At 40.5% G+C, this 25384-nt stretch overlaps 2 protein-coding genes and 1 long non-coding RNA gene across 10 annotated transcripts in view; 1 reads left to right on the top strand and 2 right to left on the bottom strand.

The window, feature by feature from the left end:
* Positions 1 to 9: 9 nt before the first annotated feature.
* On the bottom strand, positions 10 to 6230 carry LOC5518566 (monocarboxylate transporter 9). Of its 2 annotated transcripts, XM_032363197.2 has the most exons (6): positions 6180 to 6230; positions 6004 to 6066; positions 5246 to 5477; positions 3211 to 3854; positions 2625 to 2994; positions 10 to 699 (listed from the first exon to the last, which is right to left on the bottom strand). In XM_032363197.2, exons 3-6 carry the CDS (start codon positions 5457 to 5459, stop codon positions 458 to 460), a joined length of 1470 nt encoding a protein of 489 aa, XP_032219088.1. In that variant the 5' UTR covers positions 5460 to 5477; positions 6004 to 6066; positions 6180 to 6230; the 3' UTR covers positions 10 to 457. The 2 variants fall into 2 exon arrangements, with proteins under 2 accessions (XP_032219088.1, XP_032219087.1); XM_032363196.2 differs by lacking the exon at positions 6180 to 6230 and having other exon boundaries at positions 6004 to 6144.
* LOC116602079 lies at positions 5552 to 11427 on the top strand. The gene is made up of 2 exons (XR_007314106.1): positions 5552 to 5709; positions 7809 to 11427. It is a non-coding gene; the product is annotated as an uncharacterized LOC116602079 (long non-coding RNA).
* LOC5518565 (monocarboxylate transporter 9) overlaps positions 5801 to 25384 on the bottom strand; it is a 28727-nt gene continuing 9143 nt past the window's right edge. For 4 of the 7 annotated variants that reach the window (XM_001638452.3, XM_048734072.1, XM_048734071.1 and 1 more), the window contains 4 exons: positions 23403 to 23634; positions 22285 to 22928; positions 14488 to 14857; positions 13950 to 14272 (listed from right to left, as the gene is read on the bottom strand). In XM_001638452.3, the coding sequence (XP_001638502.1) occupies positions 14031 to 14272; positions 14488 to 14857; positions 22285 to 22928; positions 23403 to 23616 (1470 nt within the window). In that variant the 5' untranslated portion in view covers positions 23617 to 23634 and the 3' untranslated portion in view covers positions 13950 to 14030. Of the gene's footprint in view, positions 8188 to 8610; positions 8655 to 13533; positions 14273 to 14487; positions 14858 to 22284; positions 22929 to 23402; positions 23635 to 25384 lie in introns of those variants that run through there. The other 3 variants (XM_032363195.2, XM_048734073.1, XM_048734070.1) reach the window with 3 other exon arrangements.

Raw genomic sequence — 25384 nt, 5'->3', positions numbered from 1 at the left:
AAGTTAATATCGTAGGAGAATAGTCGAAAATGTTTTATGGTCATGTCGATATGCTATTTAACAAACAAATGTCATTTTTGCGTGCGTCTTTACTCTAATAACAAATGGACTCTTGACCAATTAGAGCGCGCGATTTACCTTGTATCTATATCAATAAAGGTTGTCAGCGCAAACGTCGAATGGCAATTGCCAAATGGCAGTTCTACGACCGAAAGGTGCTTATGGGTATTAAATATTTGTAAGAATGAAGGTGGTGAATAAACTAAAGCGATATGTCAGAACCATAGTCTAGATATAGTCTGAATTTAAAGTATATATTTTAGGATCCCCATGGGTCCTTTCGGTTGTTGAACTGTCATTTGTTAATCGCCATTTGCACTGAAAACGTTTTTTTGAAATTAGTGTATGTCAAAATAGGTATTTTCACTGTAATTCGAAACAGGCTACCCATCGAATCCTAGAACACGGTTGTTACATCGTTAGTTTGGTCAGCAGTCGCTGGTATTCCAGAGGAGCGTTCTTCTTTGACGTCTATATTTTCCATTTGCACAGCGGTATTACACGTTTCGCCATGCGTGGTTACAATTTCCTGAGTTTCCAGGCATTTGATTGACAGCATGGCAAAGGAGCTAAAAACCACCAGGCCCCCAGACACGTAGAACACTACGATGTACGACCCCAAACTGTCTGCAAGGAACCCTGGGTAAATAAGCAAACAGCACTAGTTTAGTAAAGACTTTATATTGCGTTCTAGATCCTCGCAAATATCGCAGGCGGGGGCATAGTTAATTAGCCTCAGACCTCCGTTACTGTATACAGGCTAATAGTTAAATAACTATGACGGGGTCATTACCGCAATAGATTGAAAACGAGAGGGGAGAGGGAAAATATTATCATCTAATCTCATTATTATCATTTGGGACATTTCTCTGAGGACCGCTGCTAGGAAAACTTTATGACGTTATGAATCCGCCAAATATTTGTGAAATGGTATAAATTTAGGCATGGCATCATTGTTAATGAATCCTTAAATTTTTATGACGTCATCAGGCAAAGACGTCATCACATGACGTCACGACAAAAAAAATCTAAAATCTTAGCTGTTGAAGTATCTGCAATGATAAATGTAGGTTTATTACGTTATTCAGGAGGATGCCTACAAAGTTACATATGCGTTTTCGATTCTTCCAAATAATAAAATCTCCGCATAATATTTATTTATATTTTACACTCTTATCTAAATATTTTTTTAAATTTTTGAAATATCGGATAATCGATACGTAGTTTTGTAGACGGTAACTACGTTAATATTCTTTGCCTAAAAATCGCGATCAGTCCACTCTTCTCAAGATTATAGAGTTGGAAACGCAAATAGAATTATCTACGCATGCGCAATTTAGTATCGCGATAAAGCCTGGTTACAAATGCGAATGCTGTGAAATAATTTTGTTATCAAAATATCGACAATTTTCTCACTTTTTAACAGTGAAATATGCATTTAAACAACTCTTTTCTTCCTCAAATCAGCACTTTAGGTCGCTAGGTAGGTGCCTTAGATGAAAAATCCTGCTCGCCTATTTTTGTTTATTAAGTTTTTCTCGCCGTTTTCGAAGGCGAAGCTAGGAATGTCGCACGCGGGTAAAAATGTTTTCCCGCCATTCGATTTTCCCGCCTAAGAGTGTGAAGTTCCCGGATGATCGCGCGCGCGCCCAACAACCGAATCGCCAAATAACAAGAAATGTCCCTGACCCATTGACCCATGGCTATTTTTGAGCTGAATTTACAAAAAAAAAAAAAAAAACAAAAAAAAAACAGACTGAAAACACCACTTTTCCAAGTCAGCGGTATCCTAACTTTCCAACAGTGCTTTTAGGTCCCATTTTTAATCCCTCGTCGTTGCGCTAATGCGAGCACAATTTGATGGGTGAGTGTATTGTTAATAAAAAATACAGCTATGAGCATATTAGGAGAGTGTCCTAGGACATCTATTGGAGAATAATTGAGTGCTGTTTTTAAGGATATTTGCAAGCAAAGGTGAATAATGGTGATTTTTTTTGTTTGGCTTTGCCTGGATGAGAAACTAACTTTCCAGTGAACCACCACAGCTCTCCTAAATGCTGTCTTTTCTGAAACCAAACTGATTCCAAAATTGTTTACACTGCTATTCTGGGTCTGTATAACCTGGAATTGATTTGTTTGGCTTCGGGGTGAAAAGACCAGCTGACTTTGGGGTGAGGACAGAGGCCAGTGTTGACTAGCCCTCCCCTCGTGAATTCCCCCCCCCGGATTTCCCAGAATGCTTTGCAATCCGTAATGGCATCCAATTGGTTTCACAAGCTTTCAAGGAGTGGATATTGTGTTTTGAGGCCATGGAAATTGACCTGGGGGATCAGAATAAAAGTATCTATCTGTGTCTTGAGTTGTGTTTGCTGACCTCTCTCCCTTGTGTGGTATTTTGAGCGTTTTGTTGATAGGGAAGATTCTGTTTTTTTTTTCTTGTATGATTTGAAATTTGTCAAAGAACCTGAGCTATTATTTGACTAAAGAGTAGTTGCTATCACCTTGGTTAGAAGGGTCAATGTGTTAAGTTATTTTATTAGTATTATCATTATTAGATAACTTACCCCCAAACGGCGAGCCAGACGCAAACGCAAGAGACACCACAAAGAAGTATAGCCCCAAAGCTTGAATGCGCATGCTCGGAATAGTAATCTGATAGACGATCATGAAGACTGCTGTTGCGTAGCCGCCATTTGCAAAACCATTTACGGTAAAGTACCCTATGAGTCCCGCAAATGAATCAAGCTGTGGGACGAGAAGTGTCGAGACACCAGCGACCATCGTCGAGAGACAGTACATGTACAGCGGGCTCACGCAGGGGAGGTCACAAAGCCGACCAATCAGAACACGTCCTACTGTTGAGCCGACTCCGAAGCCGACATAAAGGAGAGCAGACCGGTGCGAAGGAATACCAACATCCTGTGAGTAACGACCCTACAAGGAAAGAAAAAAGTCTGTTTTAGTATATTTATATTTGATTTCTAATAAACGCTTGGTCTATTTTCACTGTGACTCTCAGGAATTTCACACTTCTCTATATGGTTATACTGTGACTCTCTTGAATGTCACGCTTATCTACTATGACTCTTTTGAATGTCACGCTTCTATATATAGGTATACTGTGACTCTCTTGAAAGTCACGCTACTTACCAAATGTAGTAGTGGGATTGTCCCGCCAAAATCCATAACAAAACCAGTTGCACAGCAGGCTAGTAGTTTTCTGTTACGAAGAAGGTCAGTCCAAGAATCCCCGTCCCCATAGCTCTTGTTATTGCACCTGGGTATGACGTCATTATTTGGAAGTTTGTCCTTGGCTCCAGCATCGCCCTCCTTTCTAGGAGCCTGGGAACTAGTACTGTTGCCATCTTTGCTGTGGTTAGAAAAGTAAAACGCACCAAATATAGGAATGGCCAATGACATTCCACCCAAGACCATGAAAGTGTACCGCCATCCCAAACTTGAAAGCGAGGCTTCAATTAAAGGGCTCATTACCAAGAGTGAAACCACTGACCCAGAATGAGCAATCGCGGTCGCAAGTGAAAGTCTCTTGCTGAAGTACTTGGCAATAATATCGAAGCTGGAGAGAAACACGCCACAGGTACCAAGGCCGCATGGAATGCTGTAGGTAAGATACATCAAAGGGAGGCTGTTAACTTGTGACGTCACGAAGAGACCGACCGCTGATACAACGCTGGCGCAGATGGTGACTGCGCGGGCGCCGAATCTGTTGATGAGCTTTGCAGAGACTGGGCCGAGGCCGATTGAGAGGGCAAGTGCTAAGGACCCGACCCAAGCTGAAAAAAATAAAATGGATAAAATTTGAAGTAAGTTTAATTACTGCATATGCCATAATATTACAAGACAACGAGATTTTATTTCTAAGTCGGTGATTTATAACACGTTCCAATTATTTAAGTTTGAGTAGTTAAAGCTAAAACTATTTCAAAGTCGAGTCGACAGAGCTTCCATAACGGCACAGGTGTTCTTCGACAATTATTGCCATACACCTATCCCCCCCCCCCCCCCCTCCGGACGAGTCGATTTTGCTAGTAAAACTGGCATAAAAGGCTAGTAGCATTGCTCGCTTTTAATCAAAATTATTCTCAAATTATGCTCGTTTCTAAAAATCATGCTCACTTTTTCCAACATTATGCTCGACAAAAAAATGGGAAAAACAATTAAAAAAACTTTAAAAGAAAAAGTCGACAATAACGCAGAATTTGTTTAAAAAAGACATTTGGCCGAAATATCGTTTTACAAAACCAATTCTGCGTTGTTATCGACGTTTTCTTTTAAAGGTTTTATTTCATGATCAACTGTCGACCCAGACCACAAGGTCCGACGCACACCAGCAGATAGAGGCTGTCCGGTGGTTTTGTTCCTACGTTTATCTTTAAACCTCTTCTTTAAAATATGGACTTAATGGCTTAATATAGGCGAAACAGCTACCCAGTAAAATACATGAATTTAATGTGAAACTTTATCAAATACAAAGCTTTACTGTAACGCATAAACAAAGTTTCAATATATCGAAGCATCACACTTGCTTGTACGGACAGTGCTGAAAAACGCAAGACTAGTTCCAGTACCGCGCGGTTAAACCAGCCTTTTTGTTTGAAATGGCGGCATTTTTACCGGCGAACTGTCACATTTCGACGAATGCTAAGACAACTAGACCAAACCTAAGGCTATAATTTTCTTTATGACTCCCTCATTATCAAACAAATCTATCATCATTTATACAGTATGGTTTTAATGCTGACAGTTAGTCAAAATAACGACTGAAGTCATCCTTTCGTACCTTCACTCGAACGAGTCGACACTGAGATTTTGTTTGTTTTCGCCAGAACACGCGCATGCGCATACTTTATTCAGCGCTGGCGCTTGTACGTAATCAGAGTGGGAGAGTGGGACTGGGAACAAGTTTTTCCTGGCTCTTTCCCACCCCTTCCCTCGTCCTCAGCCTCCCCCTCCCCCTTCCACACCCCGCATAAAAAATAAATAATTATAATTGTTATTCGAATAATAACAACAACAAAAACAGTAATGAAATACTGCAAAATCCTCACAATTATGCTAGTTTTGAGCGACTATGCCAGGAATTATGCTAGCATAATCGACTCGTCTCTACCCCCCCCTCTCCACCCCCACTCCCACCCCGCGTAATGCAGATTTGCTGTCTGACCTGTGATAGCCTTCCCATATCCAAATTCGTCCAGAAGTACAGGAAAGAGAATACCAAACGTAATTATGCAACCACAAGTCAGCAAATTCGCTAACGTCGCGAGCAGACAAATGACCCACGCCATAGCACCATCCTGCCTGAAAGTGGCCAGCGGAGTCTTTACTATAGATCCGCCATCTTTGTTGTTGACTGCCACTGGGTCGTTGCCATCCATTGCCTCACTTCAACTTCTCTGTAAAAAAGAAACTCACTCATCCTGTTGACAAACATAATCCATTTCATAATCCGAGCCCCACACCCCCAACAGCGCAACTGATATCTTCACTTACAAAACAAACACATGACGCGTTGCATAACAAAGTGGTTTATGAAACACATTCTGCCGTCTCCCTTTATTGAAGCCATTCAAGTGCAGTGAAAAAATATCGTTCGTCCAATCAGCCTCGAAGCCTAAGGATTCTAAGGTTTTTCAGCAAACTTTGTCTCTTCTGTGCTCATAGTATATGATTTTACCTTTGATTTTGACATGCGTAGCAGTCGATTCTTATTTCTTTCTTTAGACCCAGCGTTTTCGTGTGCACGGCAAATACTATTTGAATACGCTTTAGTGTGAACGCGTATCCTTTTGGATAAGGAGGAAAAAAACTTCGTTTTCAAAAACCTCCGAATACGTGTTGACACAGCCTGCGAAAGGTATGCTATGTGAGCAATAGTTCAAGTTTGAATCATATCGCGCGAAGCTTTCCGTTATTGCTTACCTTATTCCTCGAATGACAAGACGGCCTTTTCTGTTCGACTTACAGCTAGACAGCAAAAGGATTCTGTTGGCAAAAGGTTAAGTTATAAAGCATGACGCGAGCTCTAAGACCAGCTGTGGCGAGCCCGGATATCACACAAAGGAAAAAAAAAACAACGTTGTAAAAGATTGATTTACCGAACTGAGCAGGGCTAAACAGGTCATGTTGACCCCACACCTCAGACAGACCGGAAGCCCACGAGGGTCACTCAAGGTTTTCGTTAACAAAATATCACGGTCACGGCTTTGAATATTTGCGTTACGACAACTCACTTTGAGTGTCACGACAAAGCACTATTTGATTATCGCTTGCAGTTTTAGTTCACGATTTCGCACTTTGTGTCACAAAACATTGCACTTTATGTCTTAAAACACTCATTATTTTGCCCTTTGCTTAAAACATTTCAGTATATTGTTTACGACATTCAACTTTGTGCTTATAACATAGCACTATTTGCTATTGCATAAAATATTTAACTTTGTGCTTCATAACATGGGACTTTGTGTCTTAAAAAATATCACGATTTACCGAATGCCCAATTTATTTCAGTTTTTGTCTTTCATAACATGGTACTTTGTGTCTTAAAAAATCTCGCGATTTGCCGAATGCGCACATTATTTCAGTTTTTGTCTATTGCATAAAATATTTAACCTTGTGCTTTATAACATGGGGCAAATCATTTCAGTTTTTGTCTATTGCATAAAATATTTAACTTTGAAATAGTTCAAAGTCGAGAGATTGAATTAATGTTTATGTCTGCCTTTAAAAAAAATAGAGCTCTTTTCTCTCGGTTGTATATGCGGTGCTGGACATTTCATTAGGAAATGCTTTTCGTTTAAAGAAAAGTAAAACAATAAAAAAAGAAACATTCGAGGACGAGAACGCGCGATAAATTCTCTCTTAAACCGCATTGTCACCAGTTTAATTCCGGTCGATTACGTAACAATATCCGATGATTTTAAATAGGGCATCAAGACTGTACAAAAAATTCAATCTATCCCGAATTGTCTACGGAAAACAGCGGCCAAATAGCATCCTGGGACATCTACAACAAAATGGCGAATTCGCCGAGCGATTTTCATCACGATCGATAAATCCCGACGTAAATAGTTAATAAGAATTAAAGAGCCAAAGAGAGGATTTCAAACGCCAGTTTTCGGTGCGTGGCAGTAGGTTATTTCTAATTTTGCAAATTAATAAACATGCAACAGGCATTGCACACGACCAGTATAATTATGATTTATATTAAACAAAGACGAAGATGTGTAAATCGAATCAGGCTATCCATCGAATCCTAGAACACATTTGTTACAGCGTTAGCTTGATCAGCTGTCGCTGGTTTTCCAGGGAATCTTCTTCTTTTACGTCTATTTTTTCCATCTGTACAGCAGTATCACACGTTTTGCCATGCGTGGTTACAATTTGCTGAGTTCCCACGGCCGTCATCACCGTGAATGTAAAAAATAAAATAATAAATAATAATAAATAAATAATTTGATTGACAGCATGGCAAAGGAGCTAAAAACCACCAGGCCCCCAGACACGTAGAACACTACGATGTACGACCCCAAACTGTCTGCAAGGAACCCTAGATAAAATAAGCAAACAGCACAAGTTTAGTACAGACGCATCTATGATTACGTTCTAGATCCTCGCAAATATCATAGTTAATATAGTAGTTAATTTACTATGCGGGGAGATTGAAAATATTATAATCTCATTATTATCATCGTTTATAATCTAATTATTATTACTATCATTATTAGATAACTCACCCCCAAACGGCGAGCCAGACGCAAACGCAAGAGACACCACAAAGAAGTACAGCCCCAAAGCTTTAGTACGCATGCGCGGAATAGTCATCTGATAGACGATCATGAAGACTGCTGTTGCGTAGCCGCCATTTGCAAAACCATTTACGGTAAAGTACCCTATGAGTCCCGCAAATGAATCGAGCTGCGGGACGAGAAGTGTCGAAACACCAGCGACCATCGTCGAGAGAAAGTACATGTACAGCGGGCTTACGCAGGGGAGGTCACAAAGCCGACCAATCAGAACACGTCCAACTGTTGAGCCGACCCCGAAGTCGACATAAAGGAGAGCAGACCGGTGCGAAGGAATACCAACGTCCTGTGAGTAACGACCCTACAAGGAAAGGAAAAAGTCTGTTATAGTATTTTTATATTTGATTTCTAATGAACGCTTGGTCTATTTTCACTGTGACTCTCTTGAATGTCACCCTTCTCTATATGGGTATACTGTGACTCTCTTGAATGTCACGCTTATCTACTGTGACTCTCTTAAATGTCACGCTTCTGTATATAGGTATACTGTGACTCTCTTGAAAGTAACTTTTCTATATGGGTATTATACTATGACTCTTTTGAATGTCACGCTTCTATATATAGGTATACTGTGACTCTCTTGAAAGTCACGCTTCTATATATAGGTATACTGTGACTCTCTTGAAAGTCACTTTTCTATATGGGTATTATACTATGACTCTTTTGAATGTCACGCTTCTATATATAGGTATAATGTGACTCTCTTGAAAGTCACGCTACTTACCAAATGTAGTAGTGGGATTGTCCCGCCAAAATCCATAACAAAACCAGTTGCACAGCAGGCTAGTAGTTTTCTGTTACGAGGCCGATTGAGAGGGCAAGTGCTAAGGATCCGACCCAAGCTAAAAAAGAAAGCAGATTTGAAAAACTTGTTAGTTGAATTACTCCAAATGCCATAAATATAGACTTTCTCAATGTCCGTTGTTCGGCTTGGAAGAAATTTGCTTTTGCTGTGCAAGTCGTCCTCTCCGCGCGCCCGTTTCTGTTTGCTTGGCTGAGGAAAATACCCATTAGATTGCGCGCTCTTTTTAGAGAAAATCAAAGAGGACGTCTTGGGGCAAGTCTAGCCATATTATTACAAGACATCAACGACAATTGTTTTGAAATCGGTGATTAATAACACGTTTCTAGGCATTCAAGTTCGAGTAGTAGAATTGTTTCAAAGTCGAGAAAACATTTTCGTTTCCTCCCTCTTTTCGTTTCTGTTTTTCAACTTACTCTAAGTTCCAGAGTGGGAATTAATTTCGACGATAGAGCTTCCATAAAGGAAAAAGGCTTTCTCCGAAAAAATATTGCCATCCCCGCACCTCCCAAAAATAAGGTTTTGTTAACTGACCTGTGGTACCCTTCCCATATCCGAATTCATCCAGAAGTACAGGGAAGAGAATACCAAACGTAAGTATGCAACCCCAAATCAGCAAATTCGCTAACGTCGCGAGCAGACAAATGACCCACGCCATAGCACCATAGTCTTTAGTATAGATCCGACATCTTTGTTGTTAACTGCCACTGGGTCGATGCCATCCATTCCCTCACTTCAACTCGTCTGTGAACAAAATACTCCACATTTAATTCTGCCCGAATACAATGTTCCCCCCTTTTTTTCTTGGCGCTATAAGCAAGAGTGGGGGACATTGGTAGCAAATAAAATAAGAAAAACACTGTTTGCGGAGTGGGGGGTTGCACTAAAAAAGAAACATTATCTGAATTGTTTTATGATACATGATCGTATAGTTGTTAGCGTTATATTATTTGAAGTATTAGCTGCTTTATGTTATAGGGCTAGAGGAGGGTAAACCGAAAAAAACGAATCAGCCCGCTCAAAACTCTGGCTACGGGCTGATTATATGTACTATTATTATACATTTAGACTTGCCCCAAGTCGCCCTCTTTGATTTTCCCTGACAGGAGCGCGCGGGTGGGTTTTTTCCTCGAAAGTCAGTAAAAAAAATAAGGCGCGAGGAGAGGACGACTAGTCCGTTGTACAGCAGAAGCCAATTTTCTAAAAAAGATGGTCAGCGGACTTTGAGAAAGTCTATTATACATTGTACTTACTATGCTGATTCTGATTGGCGTTTTATTTAGATGATCACGCAATCTGAGTGTCTTGAGTGGTCTACGCGCGCGATGCATGTTGGGCTAGGGCGCGAAGATTCGATTGTGAGAAATGGCGGCCTTTGTGCATATCGGGAATGAAATTTTGTTTTCGAGAAAGTGTTTTTTACTGAATCAATGTATAATTGCCTGCTTGTGCCTGATTACAATTGTCACGACATTGATTATTCCGGATATCACTTAAACCTCATCCAATAATTGTTTGTACTATTAAACCAAATTCCATGGCCCATTTTTATTTGCTATTCTTATAAGTGCGCTGTCATGGATATGAAAAAAGCACAAAGACTCGTAAACCACAAACTAAGATCCTGTCCACACGTTTTTCTTCGTTTTACACCTCCCACCCACACGTATCTAGCGTATTCGGGTACCATAAACAGAGGTTTTCGAGTACGGCCTCCAGAGTGGAAGTTTTTGAAACTCAGTGGCAACATGCCCGACTGTCGGGAAAGTCCTCAATGGACTAAATAAATGCCTGACAGTTTTCAATTTATTCAAATAACCCCAGTAAATAGTCGAACCACTGAGTTCAAATTGTTCTATATTTGTTAAAAAAGGGCAACAATCTGAGTTGGGCTTCGTCGTTCAATACCGACAGAAAAGCTGAATTCAGATTCGCATGCCCTTTCCCAACAAATATAGAATACTTTGAACTCATTGGTCGGCAATTTACCGTGATATTTTCGTAAATTAATAACTGCTGACATGCCGCATGTTGTAGAAAATCCCTAAAGCCCCGTGCAAACTGCGCCAGCATGTTGTAGAAAATCCCTAAAGCCCCGTGCAACCTGCGCCAGCATGTTGTAGAAAATCCCTAAAGCCCCGTGCAAACTGCGCCAGCATGTTGTAGAAAATCCCTAAAGCCCCGTGCAAACTGCGCCAGCATGTTGTAGAAAATCCCTAAAGCCCAGTGCAAACTGCGCCAGCATGTTGTAGAAAATCCCTAAAGCCCCGTGCAAACTGCGCCAGCATGTTGTAGAAAATACCTAAAGTCCCGTGCAAACTGCGCCAGCATGTTGTAGAAAATCCCTAAAGCCCCGTGCAAACTGCGCCAGCATGTTGTATAAAATCCCTAAAGCCCCGTTCAAACTGCGCCAGCATGTTGTATAAAATCCCTAAAGCCCCGTTCAAACTGCGCCAGCACGTCTGGCGAGAGGTTGGCCCAGTAATTCTGGCGCAGTTTGAACACCGTGTTGGGCAGTGCTGGCGGGAGCTGGCGAAATTTTGATTGAGTTCAAACTTTTGGCCAGCACTTCGCCAACATCTTCTCGCTTTGGTCTATCGAGCATATCACAGGTTTGCTGGCGCAGTTTGCACACCAACCCATCAATGCTGGGCTCATTTGAATCGTTTCCATAGCGAAAATAGCTATCGTCCAAATAATATGCTGTCATTTCAAAGAGAATAAAAGCTACCGCATCTATAAATAAAGAAAACATCGCAAATCTTAAAATTTTAAAACCGATACAGTATAGGACTGAAATGTAAAATGCAGAACACGAATCTACGTGCTACTTTCTAATTGCTCGGAGGGAGCCAGCGACCGGAGAGTAAGTCTAATCTCGGTATCGCATATGCAAAAAGCTGATTTTTCGTGTCCACACCACAGGTTTCCCAGTCGGCTGATTTGTATTTTGATTTCATGCTGATCTATGTTTTTTAGCGCATGCACGAGTTTCATATAGTCCATTTTTCGTGTCCACATCGCAGGCTTCCCCAGTCGGCTGATTTGTATATTGATTTCATATCAATCAGCGGTGTTTTAGCGCATGTGCGAGTTTCATATAATGCATTTTTTCGTGTCAACACCACAGGCTTCCCAGTCGGCTGATTTGTATTTTGATTTCATGCTGATCAGCGGTCTTTTTCGACAACCCCTGTACTGATGAAACATGTTCGTCCCGTCCTCCGAGCATTCACTTTCTATTAGAAACTTCTAGTTATCAGTGAAATTTATTCCTCTAGTCACTCGTAGTCGTACAAATGGCAACCGCTGCAACATCAGAGGACGAGATAGACCAAAATTTTACCGGAATCCAGCGGAATCGTGGATTGTCTTTACAAAACGCAAGTAAAATGGTAAAAAAAAGTCTTGGGTTGCCTTTGGTCCTGCATGCGTCAACGCCTCGAAGTAGCGATTTTTTGTGAAATATTGCCAATAAAATTGCCTGGGTTACCTGTGGTTATGACAAATGTTGTGCACACCGGTCTACTACGGCCCAGCTCTTCGCCAGCATTCAGCAATGCTGGCGTGTGTTGGTGCAGTTTGCAAAGGGCTTGTGTCACTAAAGTTACGACGTTATGGTGAACAAAGACGACGGAAAACATTCAATACCGACAACAAAGCTCAATTCAGATTTGCCGAGCTTACTAGGTCGACAATTTACTAGGTTTATTAATTAAATAAATTGAAAACTGTCGGTTATTTAGCCCATTGAGGACCTTTCCGACTGTCGGGCATAAGCCACTGCGTTTTTGAAAATTTTTTGGACACTAAAAACGGATGACGTCATAAATAGGGTCAAGTGGTTACTTCAGCGTGTGATTTGCACAAAGTATAACAAAATGAGCATAAATCCAATATTAGTTTGCGCTTCATTTGAGTTTCATGGCTTTCACAAGGTTATAAGCTTTATATTTTTAGGTAAACTATACGTGGATACAGCTGCACGTTTTATGGATTTTAAGCTGTCTACAGCGAGAACTGCGCCAGGAAACGCTCTGAATGACTGCAGACTCACTCGCGAAGTCGTCGCTTTTGCCTAGGTCCCGGGGAGAGGGGGGATTCTAAGCTTTTGAGTATTTTAGCAAACTTTATCTATTCTGTGCTCATAGTATTTGACAGCACATGCGTAGTAGTCGATTCTATTGTATTTGTTAGACCCAGTGTTTTCGTGTGGACGGCAAATACGATTTAAATACGCTTTTGTGTGGACGTGTATCTTTTTGATATGGAGAAAAAACCGTTTTCGAAAACGCTCCGGATACGTGGTAGCTTTAGAGAGCGTAAGAGGTGTTTCCAATAAATTAAAAATTACTAACCTTTAGAGGTTTTTGCCTTCTTTTGTTTTTCTCAATTAAGAAATCAGTCCAACCTATGTATAAATACCATGGTATTTATGGTGGTATATCATGTGTTCAATGAATGTGCAGCCAGGCCTCCCCTTGCTAGCTTATAATCATATCAACACCCGCCATTTTATCAGCTTATAGCCTGAGTGCAGACGGTCATGACCTCAGAGGTCGTCTGCACGGAGGCTACCATTTCATTATGTTTCTTTGTTTTTCTCGTTTACTTGTAGCTTGTTGACTTCTTCAACAAAGAAATCTTGATCATAACGCCGTAATATTTTAGTTTATTGCTTGACTTTAAATAGGAAAATGTTGCTTTAAACATTTACAATGGACATTGCAACGGCACAGCAGTGAGATAAACGGCAACTTAAAGTTTTCTTCTCTCGCCCCCTCTCCCCCCGTCCCTCCCTTGAGCCGCTACGCAGGCTACTGGATACCACACTTCTACCAGCCATTAGTTTATTAACTTTTATTTAGAATTAAAATCCTATTTAAGAACCTAAGTAGCTTAAATAGTACCGGAAAGTAAGAACCTGTTTAGGCTAACCTGGAAAAATCTAGGTTCTTCAGGCCCGTACCCAGGATTTTTCTTGGGAGGGGGGATGAGGGAGGGTTCGAGATCCTAAAAGTGGACCTACCAAGCCCCCCATTTTTTCCCGGCCAGGGAGGGGAGGAAAAATAATAATTTCTAACACATTTATACACATCCTTGACTGTTACTCTATATGCTTTTGAATTATCATCTGACAAATATTAACTTTCAAGCAGGAATCCCAGTTAATTCTCATAGGGTGATGTCTCGCAAACTGGGTACGGGCCTGTTCTTATAAGCAGGTAAGTTCTGCATGAAACACATTAAAACTCACCACACAGACTCCCCTTTTCTATATTGAACAAAGACGTGACGTACGTAATCCCAAATTCCAATTCTAATCAGCTACCCATCGAATCCTAGAACACGGTTGTTACAGCGTTAGCTTGGTCAGCAATCGCTGGTATTCCAGAGGAGTGTTCTTCTTTGACGTCTATATTTTCAATCTGCACAATGGTATCACACGTTTCGCCATGCGTGGTTACAACTTCCTGAGTTCCCAGGCATTTGATTGACAGCATGGCAAAGGAGCTAAAAACCACCAAGCCCCCCGACACGTAAAACACTACGATGTACGACCCCAAACTGTCTGCAAGGAACCCTGGGTAAAATAAGCAAACAGCACTAGTTTAGTGAAGACCTTCCTATTACGCTCTAGATTCTCGCAAATACCATGGCCGGGGGTCAGTACCGCAATATATTGAAACGAGAGAGGAGAGGAAAAGGCGATCCTCGATGATTACCCACTTTCATTTCTTTTCATTATCATCATCATTATAATAATATCATCATTACCATCACTATTAGATAACTCACCCCCAAACGGCGAGCCAGACGCAAACGCAAGAGACACCACAAAGAAGTATAGTCCCAAAGCTTTAGTACGCATGCGCGGAATAGTCATCTGATAGACGATCATGAAGACTGCTGTTGCGTAGCCGCCATTTGCAAAACCATTTACGGTAAAGTACCCTATGAGTCCCGCAAATGAATCGAGCTGCGGGACGAGAAGTGTCGAAACACCAGCGACCATCGTCGACAGGCAGTACATGTACAGCGGGCTCACCCAGGGGAGGTCACAAAGCCGACCAATCAGAACACGTCCAACTGTTGAGCCGACTCCGAAGCCGACATAAAGAAGAGCAGACCGTTGCGAAGGAATACCAACATCCTGTGAGTAACGACCCTACAAGGAAAGAAGGAAGTCTATTTTTCTACAAGGAAGTCTATTTTAGTATATTTATATTTGATTTCTAATGAACGCTTGGTCTTTTTTCACAAGCGAAAAAAGAGAAGTAGGAAAAAGTAAGCTGAAAATCAGCGCAAAGGAAACCTAAGCGAAGAAGCGAAAAAAGGAAGGAACGAAACGGTTCCATTTTTTTCTTCTTCTCCGCTCTTGCGTTTTTCGTGCTGACCACGCGCAAAAGCTTTTATGCCTACACTTCCCTCTTGTAATTCAGTCTATGACTGCGAATAGAAACAGAAATAAAATATTCAGTGAAAATTCCTCCTTCGTTTTCTACGATAGAGAAAAGCCGGCTTTTAAGAGTGACCGTCTCAGACCAAGAAATTTTTTGTTCAGAACAAAAATACAATCTTTTGCCAGGGGATAGCCCTTGATGACCTTAGTATTCTGTGAAAGTTTGAATCGAATCGGATAAATATTTTCGGCTTGAGAGGGGAAAATGTATTTTTCGAATATAATTTTCGATTTTTCGGTATTTTTCAACTTGAACAGAAAATGTCTAAAAACAAAAACAAAATTAAGCCGGGCAGCAAAAATCAAACTTCATTAATAGAAATTATATAATTGTACATATTTGGATTAGGTCGTTGGTAGTTTTAGTATTTTTCTAAATTTTTAACAGATTTTTCAATCATTTTCTGTTTTTCGTACTCCGTAAATAAACCCGGAAAACGAGGCTTATATCTTCCATGGGACGTGGAATTGCACAATTCTTTTCACTCTAGGTATACAGCATTTATTGTACTTCCAATATATCAAATAAAATTTTGTGGCAATTAAAAACACGAGTTTTGATGAGGCGATAAACAGCCCCCACTGAGCGCTCATATTTCAACAATTGCAAGACAATGGCTCTCGTAAGAGCACATACCTTTGCATCGGGGCACCTTTTATCGCCAAAACGAGTTCATATAAACGTGGTCCTGGTAGACTCTAAATAGCATCTTACAAGGCGTATCTAACCGTAGAAGTTCAAAAGAGCACTCGATAACGCTAGGTCAACCATTCGATCGACCTCGAATTATACGCAATCGTACGCCACGCTTCCCGTCGAATTTAGTCCTTCATAGAAAGCTGTACTAGAAACATTACAGTTTCTCCGCGTAGGAACTAATCTTGTGTAAGCACAGTTAGTTAAAAAACACGTTTTTGTCGTGTAAATAACGTTCATATACCTTTTTCAGATCTATATATATGATATAATAAACTATAAAATACAAAATATTCGTGTCAAGGTATCTGTTTATTGTGAAACAGAGCCATAATAGAATGTTATGTTGATTCCGGCTGTACACTACTAGCTATTACTTGTGCTACCCACTAGAGCGCATAAAAGCTCGAACAGCCAATTGGAGACTGTTAAACAATACCCACTACACTGTCATGGAACATAGGGATAGAAGAGGGGGGTGTCATTGTTGCCTCTGAATACGCACCCTGGGGATATAAACGATAATCGGGCGTTTTTATGCATCCTAGGGATGCAATCTATGGTTTTCATGGAACCTTGGGATAAAAGATAGGGTAGTTATGGACCCTAAGGATATTTATATCAGATATCAAGACTCTAGACGTAAATAGTGGTAGAGATTCTAGAAGAAGCACACAAGTTTACACTTTACTTTTGGCACAAGGGCATGTTGCCAACAGTGCGGTACATTACTATTTTTGGTTATATCGATTTACCTACTTATTATGCAAATATTCAAAATGGCCGCGCGGAGTTTGAAACTTGAATTTGTTTTGTTAGCGAGACGTCGCATCGCAAAAAGCGACCAAAACAGCAAAATATCCTGCTCTATACCAAGTTTGATATTTGATTGATGAGTTCCTGTGCTCGAAAGTAAAATATCGTTTGGGAAACCTTTTCAAATTGAGCGCTTTTATTGGAGACTGCCGTAAAATCGAACTCTTTTCGTAATGTTTACGTTTAGAAAAAGAGAAATATGAGTGTGATGGACCAAATTCTACGGCTTAGAACCTTGGCAGGACTAAACTAGGATAAATGAGGATCATGGCATACTAAAACAATTTTCACCACAAGCCGAAACGAGTGCCCACAGGGTATGGTCAAAGTTGAGGAGAGCGGAGGTTGAATTGTGAGGACGAAAGTGCGAGTCAAGGCCCAACGTCTATACAACAGGGAAAAATCGCCGAAGAATAGGTATGAAAATTCGTGTCAACATTTAGCCGAAAAGCATTTTACCCTACCCTTGTCTCTCGGGGGTTCGTTTCTTATCATTCTTTAGCTAAATATCTTGCCCTGCGACCACCACAACAACATGGGGGGAGGCACTCCAGCTGTAAACATGACTGTTGGTTCCGACAGATACGAACATTTTATGCCCCCAAAAGAATGAAACCGCGCCACCCCTAAGAATATACCTGCATCTGAACTCTATACCCAAAACTCCACCAAGAATAGATAGCCCCCCCCCCCTTCCCCCCAAAAAAGTAACCCAAATCTGAGTTCTATTCGTAAATCATACAAAAGCTTGAAACTTGCCAGTCCCGTAAAAAGTTTTAGAAAGAAAATTTGCTTATCAAATTTAATTTATTTTTATTCCCTTTTATAAAAAAAAACTCTATCCTCCTCACCTCCAAGGCCCTAGTCATCAAACCCGGTACAATTTTACTTCCTTGTCTTCGCACCTTGTGTGAGCACACCACATGTGACATGCCCTCAGTCATCACAACCTCACTCCCCTTACCATGCATTTCTCAACCTTTAATTTTACACTCTATGCCTTTTCCTATTTGTCTGAACACACCATAAAATAGCCCTCATTGAGTAATTACATAGCCACTCAAACCTGTGCCCCCCTCTAAAATCTAATGCTAGAGGGGCATAATATGTTAAAATAAGCATTTGCGATAAGAACTTTTTGATGAATTAGCCCCCCCCCCCCCTACTCATCCTCGAAAAAACCCAAACCTGAGTTCTATACATAAAATATACCAAGCATAGAAACTTACCTCCCAAATAAATATCCAAACCTAAATTCTATAGCCCAAGCATACAAAATATTGCTATAAGAAAGCTTCAAGTCTCAGATTTGCTTATTAAATAAAATCAATTTTATTCCATTTTTATAAAAAAGACAACAAACAAACTCTGTGCAATAGGCACTGAGATAAAAAAAATGGGCCTGAATATCACCAAATATAAATATTTATTCTCCATCCAGTGTGATATCAATGACTGCACAATCATACTCCTAGAATCTCCAAGGCCTAGTAATCAAACCTGGTACAAGAGGGGTAAAAAGAAGGGCATAATATGCTAAAATAAGCATTTGCGATAAGGACTTTTTGTCAAATTACCCCCAACCCCCCCAAAAAAGAAAATACCCAAACCTGAGTTCTGTACATAAAATATACCAAGTATAGAAACTTACCTCCCAAACAATTACTCAAACCTATATACCCCAAACATATAAATTCTCAATATCACTATAGTTTTAAAAGTGAGCTTCAACACTCAGACTTGCCTATCAAATCAAATTAATTTAATTCCCTTTTAAAAAAAAAAAGACTCTGCGCATATAATAAAGACTGGCGAGAAAAAACATTAAGCCTGAAGTATAACCAAATATGAATAGATCAATGGCTCTAACTTGGTGTTAGAACCTGTGTATTAAGCACGATTTGTGTCACAAAACTTCCTTTTTTTGATAAAATGAATCATGGTGAAAACAGAGCTGGATACAATGAAGTCCTTTGGGGATGGTTCTGACACCGAGGTATACATACACCCCTCATTGAATAAGCACATTACATAGCCCCTCAAACAAGTGCCCCCTCTAGAATCCATTTATAAAAAAGCCATAATGTGAGCATTTGTGGTAAGGACTTTTTTACAACGAGTAATAGCAAACTAATGCAGCAATGAATAATGACTGCTATCCCTGAGATTTACTAATCATAGCAAATCTATTTATTCCAGGATCAAATATAAACATTTAAACAGTACTTTCATGTAGTGTCTTTAAATTGCATACAATAAACAGTGACTCGCGGCCAATCTGTTTACGATTTAGCTTCATTTTTTTTAATGAGACTCGCTGCCATTCTGTATAAGATTCATTTTAGTTTCAATATCCCAGCTAAAATTTTTCTTGGAGTGTCTTCATTCCGAGTGCGAAAGCAAGATAAATCCAGGGAAATTTTGTGCATTTGTATGACTTGATGAAACGTACAACTAGATAATTGGTGATCCATGTTATAGCCTGCTAGCAGTGGCTTACCCTTCCGCGTTCATTACAGTACGATTCGGTGAAGTCGTAAAAATAACCCTGCAAATGAGGTCTGTTGCCGATGAGAAACAACACAAATAGGGTATATATGACGCACTGAGTCGGTGAAATCCCTGCTTAAACAGATAAGAAGAAATCACTGCTAGCAGAGAGTTAAAAAGCGGCGTTCAACATGACTTTCCCGATTCAACGGAACCGCCATTTTGTTTTCCCACTCTGAGTTGAGGCGTGTCCGCGTGAGACTGGGCATAGTAATACTCATCTCTGATTGGTTAATCAGATTGTTTATCAAATATAACCAAAAATGGTAATGTTCCGCACTGGCCAAGACCTCACCGATATGTTCTATGAAAGGAGCTGTTCTTCTGGACTTTATCAGATCTTCGGAATCCAGCTCAAGAAACACGCACACATTTTTTAGCATTTTAAGATTCATGGAATCCAGTTTTAATTTGCATAAGGCACAGGTTGACCGAGTCGAACTCAATGGGGTGTGTCAGCTGGCACTCTCGGATGATGGCAGAGCGCATTTCGGAATACGCAGCTTCGTGATTAGCTGCGATGATGTCATCTTCAGTGATGTCATCGGTCACTCCAGCACCTCTTTTAAGTTGAACCGATCTGCGCGAGAAGTAGGATTGTGTGCTTCTTCTAGAATCTCTACCACTATGTACGTCTAGAGTCTTGATATCGGATATAAATATTCTCAGGGTCCATAACTACCCTCTCTTTTATTCCAAGGTTTCATGAAAACCATACATTGCATAGGGTGCATAAAAACACCAGTTTATCGTTTATATCCCCAGGGTGCATGACAACCCTGTCAATGCTTGTATTCAGAGGCAACAATGACAACCCTCTCTTCTATCCCTAGGTTCCATGACAGTGTAGTGGATATTTTTAACAGTCTCCAATTGGCTGTTCGAGCTTTTATGCGCTCTAGTAAGTTGTACAAGCACAGGTAGCCCAGGCAATGGTTTCGAAGCTTGTTCGTAGCTTGGAATCGGCTGTTATTCTTAGAGGTAAAACGAGTGGATTGAAGTCGCGATTTTTTGTGAAACATTTCCAATAAAATTGCCTAACAACTTAGAACATGCCTTGTTGTTGTCATTTTATGTGTAATATACGATTTTGGGGGGTTTTCGTAACGGAATATATGACTTCTCTCCCCCTACTAAGGTAAGAGACAAGGTCGGAGGCGCCATTTTCGGTAGCACTCAAATACCGTCGAAATTCGCGAGGAAAATACAACAAACGAAATATTTTTATCTCGCAGACCTATGCCAGGGTACACTTACATTCGATATGTGACAAAACATCCGAGCTGAATCATTTTCCCTGGCCGCTAGCCATTTTTTTAAACGAGTAAGCAGCGATTTGAATCCTTGACAGGCGCCATTGGACAATTAGGTACGCTCGGCTGAACACGGGAGCGAAGCAAACAACTTATAGCGCGAGGCTGTCACCGGCGCATTCGATACGGATTTCATAATTTTTCGTGGTCTAAAATTCAGAACTATCAGTTTTCGAAGCAAGGTAAGTAATCGGTTATCTCTTATTTTTGTTTAATTTATATAACAGATTACTATGCGCCGATGACAGCCTTGCAGACTTTCCACCTCGCAGGCTAATAATAGTTTGCTTCGCTCCGTGTTCAGCCGAGCGTACCTAATTGTCCAACGGCGCCGGTCAAGGATTCAAATCGCTGCTTCTCGTTTTAAAAAAATGGCTAGCGGCCAGGGAAAATGATTAAGCTCGGATGTTTTGCCACATATCGAATGTAAGTGTACCCTGGCATAGGTCTGCGAGATAAAAATATTTCGTTTGTTGTATTTTCCTCGCGAATTTCGACGGTATTTGTGTATTTGAGTGCTACAGAAAATGGCGCCTCCAACCTTGTTTCTTTCCTTAGTAGGGGGAGAGAAGTCATATATTCCGTTACAAAATCCAAAATCGTATATTACACACAAATATGACAACAACAAGGCATGTTCTAAGTTGTAAGGCAATTTTATTGGCAATGTTTCACAAAAAATCGCGACTTCAATCCACTCGTTTTACCTCTAAGAATAACAGCCGATTCCAAGCTACGAACAAGTTCGAAACCATTGCCTGGGCTACCTGTGGAAATATGAGCGCTCAGTGGGGGCTGTTTATCGCCTCATCAAAACTCGTGTTTTCAAGTGCCACAAAATTTTATTTGATATATTGGAAGTACAATAAGTGCTGTATACCTAGAGTGAAAAAAATTGTGCAATTCCACGTCGCATGGAAGATATAGGCCTCGTTTTCCGGGTTTATTTACGGAGTACGAAAAACAGAAAATGATTGAAAAATCTGTTAAAAATTTAGAAAAATACTAAAACTACCAACGACCTAATCCAAATATGTACAATTATATAATTTCTATCAATCAAGTTTGATTTTTGCTGCCCGGCTTAATTTTGTTTTGTTTTTTAGACATTTTCTGTTCAAGTCGAAAAATACCGAAAAATCGCTAATTATATTCGAAAAATACATTTTCCCCTCTCAAGCAAAAAATATTTTTCCGATTCGTTTCAAACTTTCACAGAATACTAAGGTCACCAAGGGCTATCTCCTGGCAAAAGATTGTATTTTTGTTCTGAACAAAAAATTTCTTGGTCTGAGACGGTCACTCTTAAACGAGCCGCACTATTCGAATACATCATGTTTATAATGTTCAATGTCACGCTACTTTATATAGGTATACTGTTACTATCTTGAATGTCACGCTTCTCTATATGGGTATTATACTGTCACTCTTTTGAATGTAACGCTTCCCTCTATGGCTATTATAGTGTTACCCTTTTAAATGTCACACTTCTTATATGGGTATTATACTGTGACTCTTTTGAATGTCACGCTTCTCTATATGGGTATTATACTGTGACTCTTTTGAATGTCACGCTTCTCTAAATGGGTATTATACTGTGACTCTTTTGAATGTCACGCTTCTCTATATGGGTATTATACTGTGACTCTTTTGAATGTCACGCTTCTCTATATGGGTATTATACTGTGACTCTTTTGAATGTCACGCTTCTATATATAGAGGTATACTGTGACTCTCTTGAAAGTCACGCTACTTACCAAATGTAGTAGTGGGATTGTCCCGCCAAAATCCATAACAAAACCAGTTGCACAGCAGGCTAGTAGTTTTCTGTTACGAAGAAGGTCAGTCCAAGAATCCTCGTCTTCATGGCTCTTGTTATTGCACTTGGTTGTGACGTCATTATTTGGAAGTTTGTTCTCGGCTCCAGCATCCTCCTCCTTACTGGGAGCCTGGGAACTAGTACTGTTGCCCTCTTTGTTGTCGTTAGAAAAGTAAAACGCACCAAATATAGGAATGGCCAATGACATTCCACCCAAGACCATGAAAGTGTACCGCCATCCCAAACTTGAAAGCGAGGCTTCAATTAAAGGGCTCATTACTAAGAGTGAAACCACTGACCCAGAATGAGCTATCGCGGTTGCAAGTGAAAGTCTCTTGCTGAAGTACTTGGCAATAATATCGAAGCTGGAGAGAAACACGCCACAGGTACCAAGGCCGCATGGAATGCTGTAGGTAAGATACATCAAAGGGAGGCTGTTAACTTGTGACGTCACGAAGAGACCGACCGCTGATACAACGCTGGCGCAGATGGTGACTGTGCGGGCGCCGAAGCTGTTGATGAGCTTCGCGAAGACTGGGCCGAGGCCGATTGAGAGGGCAAGTGCTAAGGATCCGACCCAAGCTGAAAAAGAAAGAAGATTTGAAAAACTTGTTAGTTGAATTACTCCAAATGCCATAAATATAGACTTTCTCAAAGTCCGTTGTTCGGCTTGGAAGAAATTGGCTTTTGCTGTGCAAGTAGTTCTCTCCGCGCGCCCGTTTCTGTTTGCTTGGCTGAGGAAAATACCCATTAGATCGCGCGCTCTTTTTAGGAAAAACAAAGAGGACGTCTTGGGGCAAGTCTAGCCATTACAAGACATCAAAGAGAATTGTTTTAAAATCGGTGATTAATAACACGTTTCTAGGCATTCAAGTTCGAGTAGTAGAATTGTTTCAAAGTCGAGAAAACATTTTCGTTTCCTCCCTCTTTCCGTTTCTGTTTTTCAACTTACTCTAAGTTCCAGTGTGGGAATTAATTTCCATAAAGGAAAAAGGCTTTCTCCGAAAAAATATTGCCATCCCCGCACCTCCCAAAAATAAGGTTTTGTTAACTGACCTGTGGTACCCTTCCCATATCCGAATTCATCCAGAAGTACAGGAAAGAGAATACCAAACGTAAGTATGCAACCCCAAATCAGCAAATTCGCTAACGTCGCGAGCAGACAAATGACCCACGCCATAGCACCATCCTGTCTGTAAGTGGTCAGCGGATCCTTTACTATAGATCCGCCATCTTTGTTGTTGACTGCCACTGGGTCGTTGCCATCCATTCCCTCACTTCAACTCGTCTGTGAACAAAATACTCCACATTTAATTCTGTCCGAATAAAAGGTCCCCCCCCTTTTTTTTTTCTTTGCTCTATAAGCGAGAGTGGGGGACATGGTAGCAAATAAAATAAGAAAAAAAAAACACTGTTTACGGACTGAATTTGTCAGTGGGGGTTGTAGTAATAAAGAAGCATTATCTGTCCTGGATTATGATACATGATCGTACAGTTGTTAGCGTTATATCATTTGAAGTTTTAGTTGCTTTATGTAATAAGGCGAGAGGAGGGATATACCGAATTGGAAAAACGAACCTCAACACTCAAAACCATGGCTACGGTCTGATTATATTTACTATTCTGTGCTTAATCTCTGCGATCCTTCGCACCTAAAATTTTTATATTGTATATTTTACATAAACAGCACACAAGGTGTGAGGAGTGACGCGTACCAGTTTATTGGAGACCATATTACAAGTGTAGATGTAATGTAAAATATGTTCATGTATCAACAAGCAGAAAACTGAGGAAAAACAACCCCGGAAAAATACGACTAAGTTAAAATGTTGCCAAGAAAGGGGGGTCAGCCTTAAGTTTTTTACATAAAAGGGGAGGGGCTTACTTTAAATGACATCAAAATGTTCGTTTTATATCCAGATGTATCAAAATTTCGGCGCGCTTAATTCGCTCGCAAGTGGTTAAAAATGTCATCTTTTCCTTTAAACACAAAATCGATGCAAACTTTAAAAACCTCTTTGCAGTAGTCTCACTAAGGACCAATCTGTTCTATTAATCTCTTAACCCTTAGCGACAAAATGAGCTCGTTGTTTGTCTTGATTTCGCCTGAGCTCAAACTCAAAAAGCGGACTCCCGTAAGCACCCATATTCTAGCGGCCACACCAAGACGACAAAGGTAAGATATCTCTTAGATGAAAAAAAAAAATAAATAACGTCGCGTACAACAATCTCAAGTCTATGGGCCTGCGTTTAACCATATTTAATTAGTCAATCCATGTTATTTATTAGACAGAAAGAAGAAAATTCCAATGCATTAGGAAACAAGTGACTACAGGTATGATGTAGGAGGGGGGGGGGGCGCCTTCGTATTTTTTAAAGAACAGAAAGGGGTCAGAGACGTGACGCTGTTGGAGAAGGGGGTCCTACTCAATTTTCTCATTATTCGAAGCTCATTTTACGGACCCCCCCCCCCTGATAATTATTGCACAGTCTTGTACTAACCTTAGTATCAGGCCCTCCTATGTTTCTATCGCGCCGGCGAGAAACAAGACAAGGGCCTGATACAAGTACTGTTCGAATTGCATGTTCTCATGCCGGATTCCGGCATGGCTCCTGATTGGACAAAAAAACAAAGGGTACTCGAATTGGACGCGCTGATTGGTTCAGCTATATATAGTACCCTAGACCGTCGACTACTCGTTCACAGAGTAATGGGGTCTCCAAAAGTGCTTTTGACCTGGCGTTAGCAGAATCAGAGAAATCGTTTTCTATAACATTAAAAAAAATTATTTTCCTCTCTTTATTTTCTTCGGAAAAATTACGCCTGATACTCAGGTTAGATGTTCAAATGTTTTGCCCAGGCCGGTCATTGCGTGTGTTTATTTCTCATTGGTATCGTTTTTCGAAGCGAAGATCTACTAGTTATATCAAAGGCGCTGGATGTCATAGAAGCTGCTTAATACTACAGACATCATTAGTCGTAGCTATCAAATTTTTAGACAGACCAGGCGCCGAATATACGCAGAATGCTTCAGGTG

Source organism: Nematostella vectensis, chromosome 11 (assembly GCF_932526225.1).
Source record: "Nematostella vectensis chromosome 11, jaNemVect1.1, whole genome shotgun sequence".
Lineage (NCBI taxonomy): Eukaryota > Metazoa > Cnidaria > Anthozoa > Actiniaria > Edwardsiidae > Nematostella > Nematostella vectensis.
Note: the sequence above shows the minus strand (reverse complement) of the source record. Positions and strands in the feature narration are given on the sequence as shown.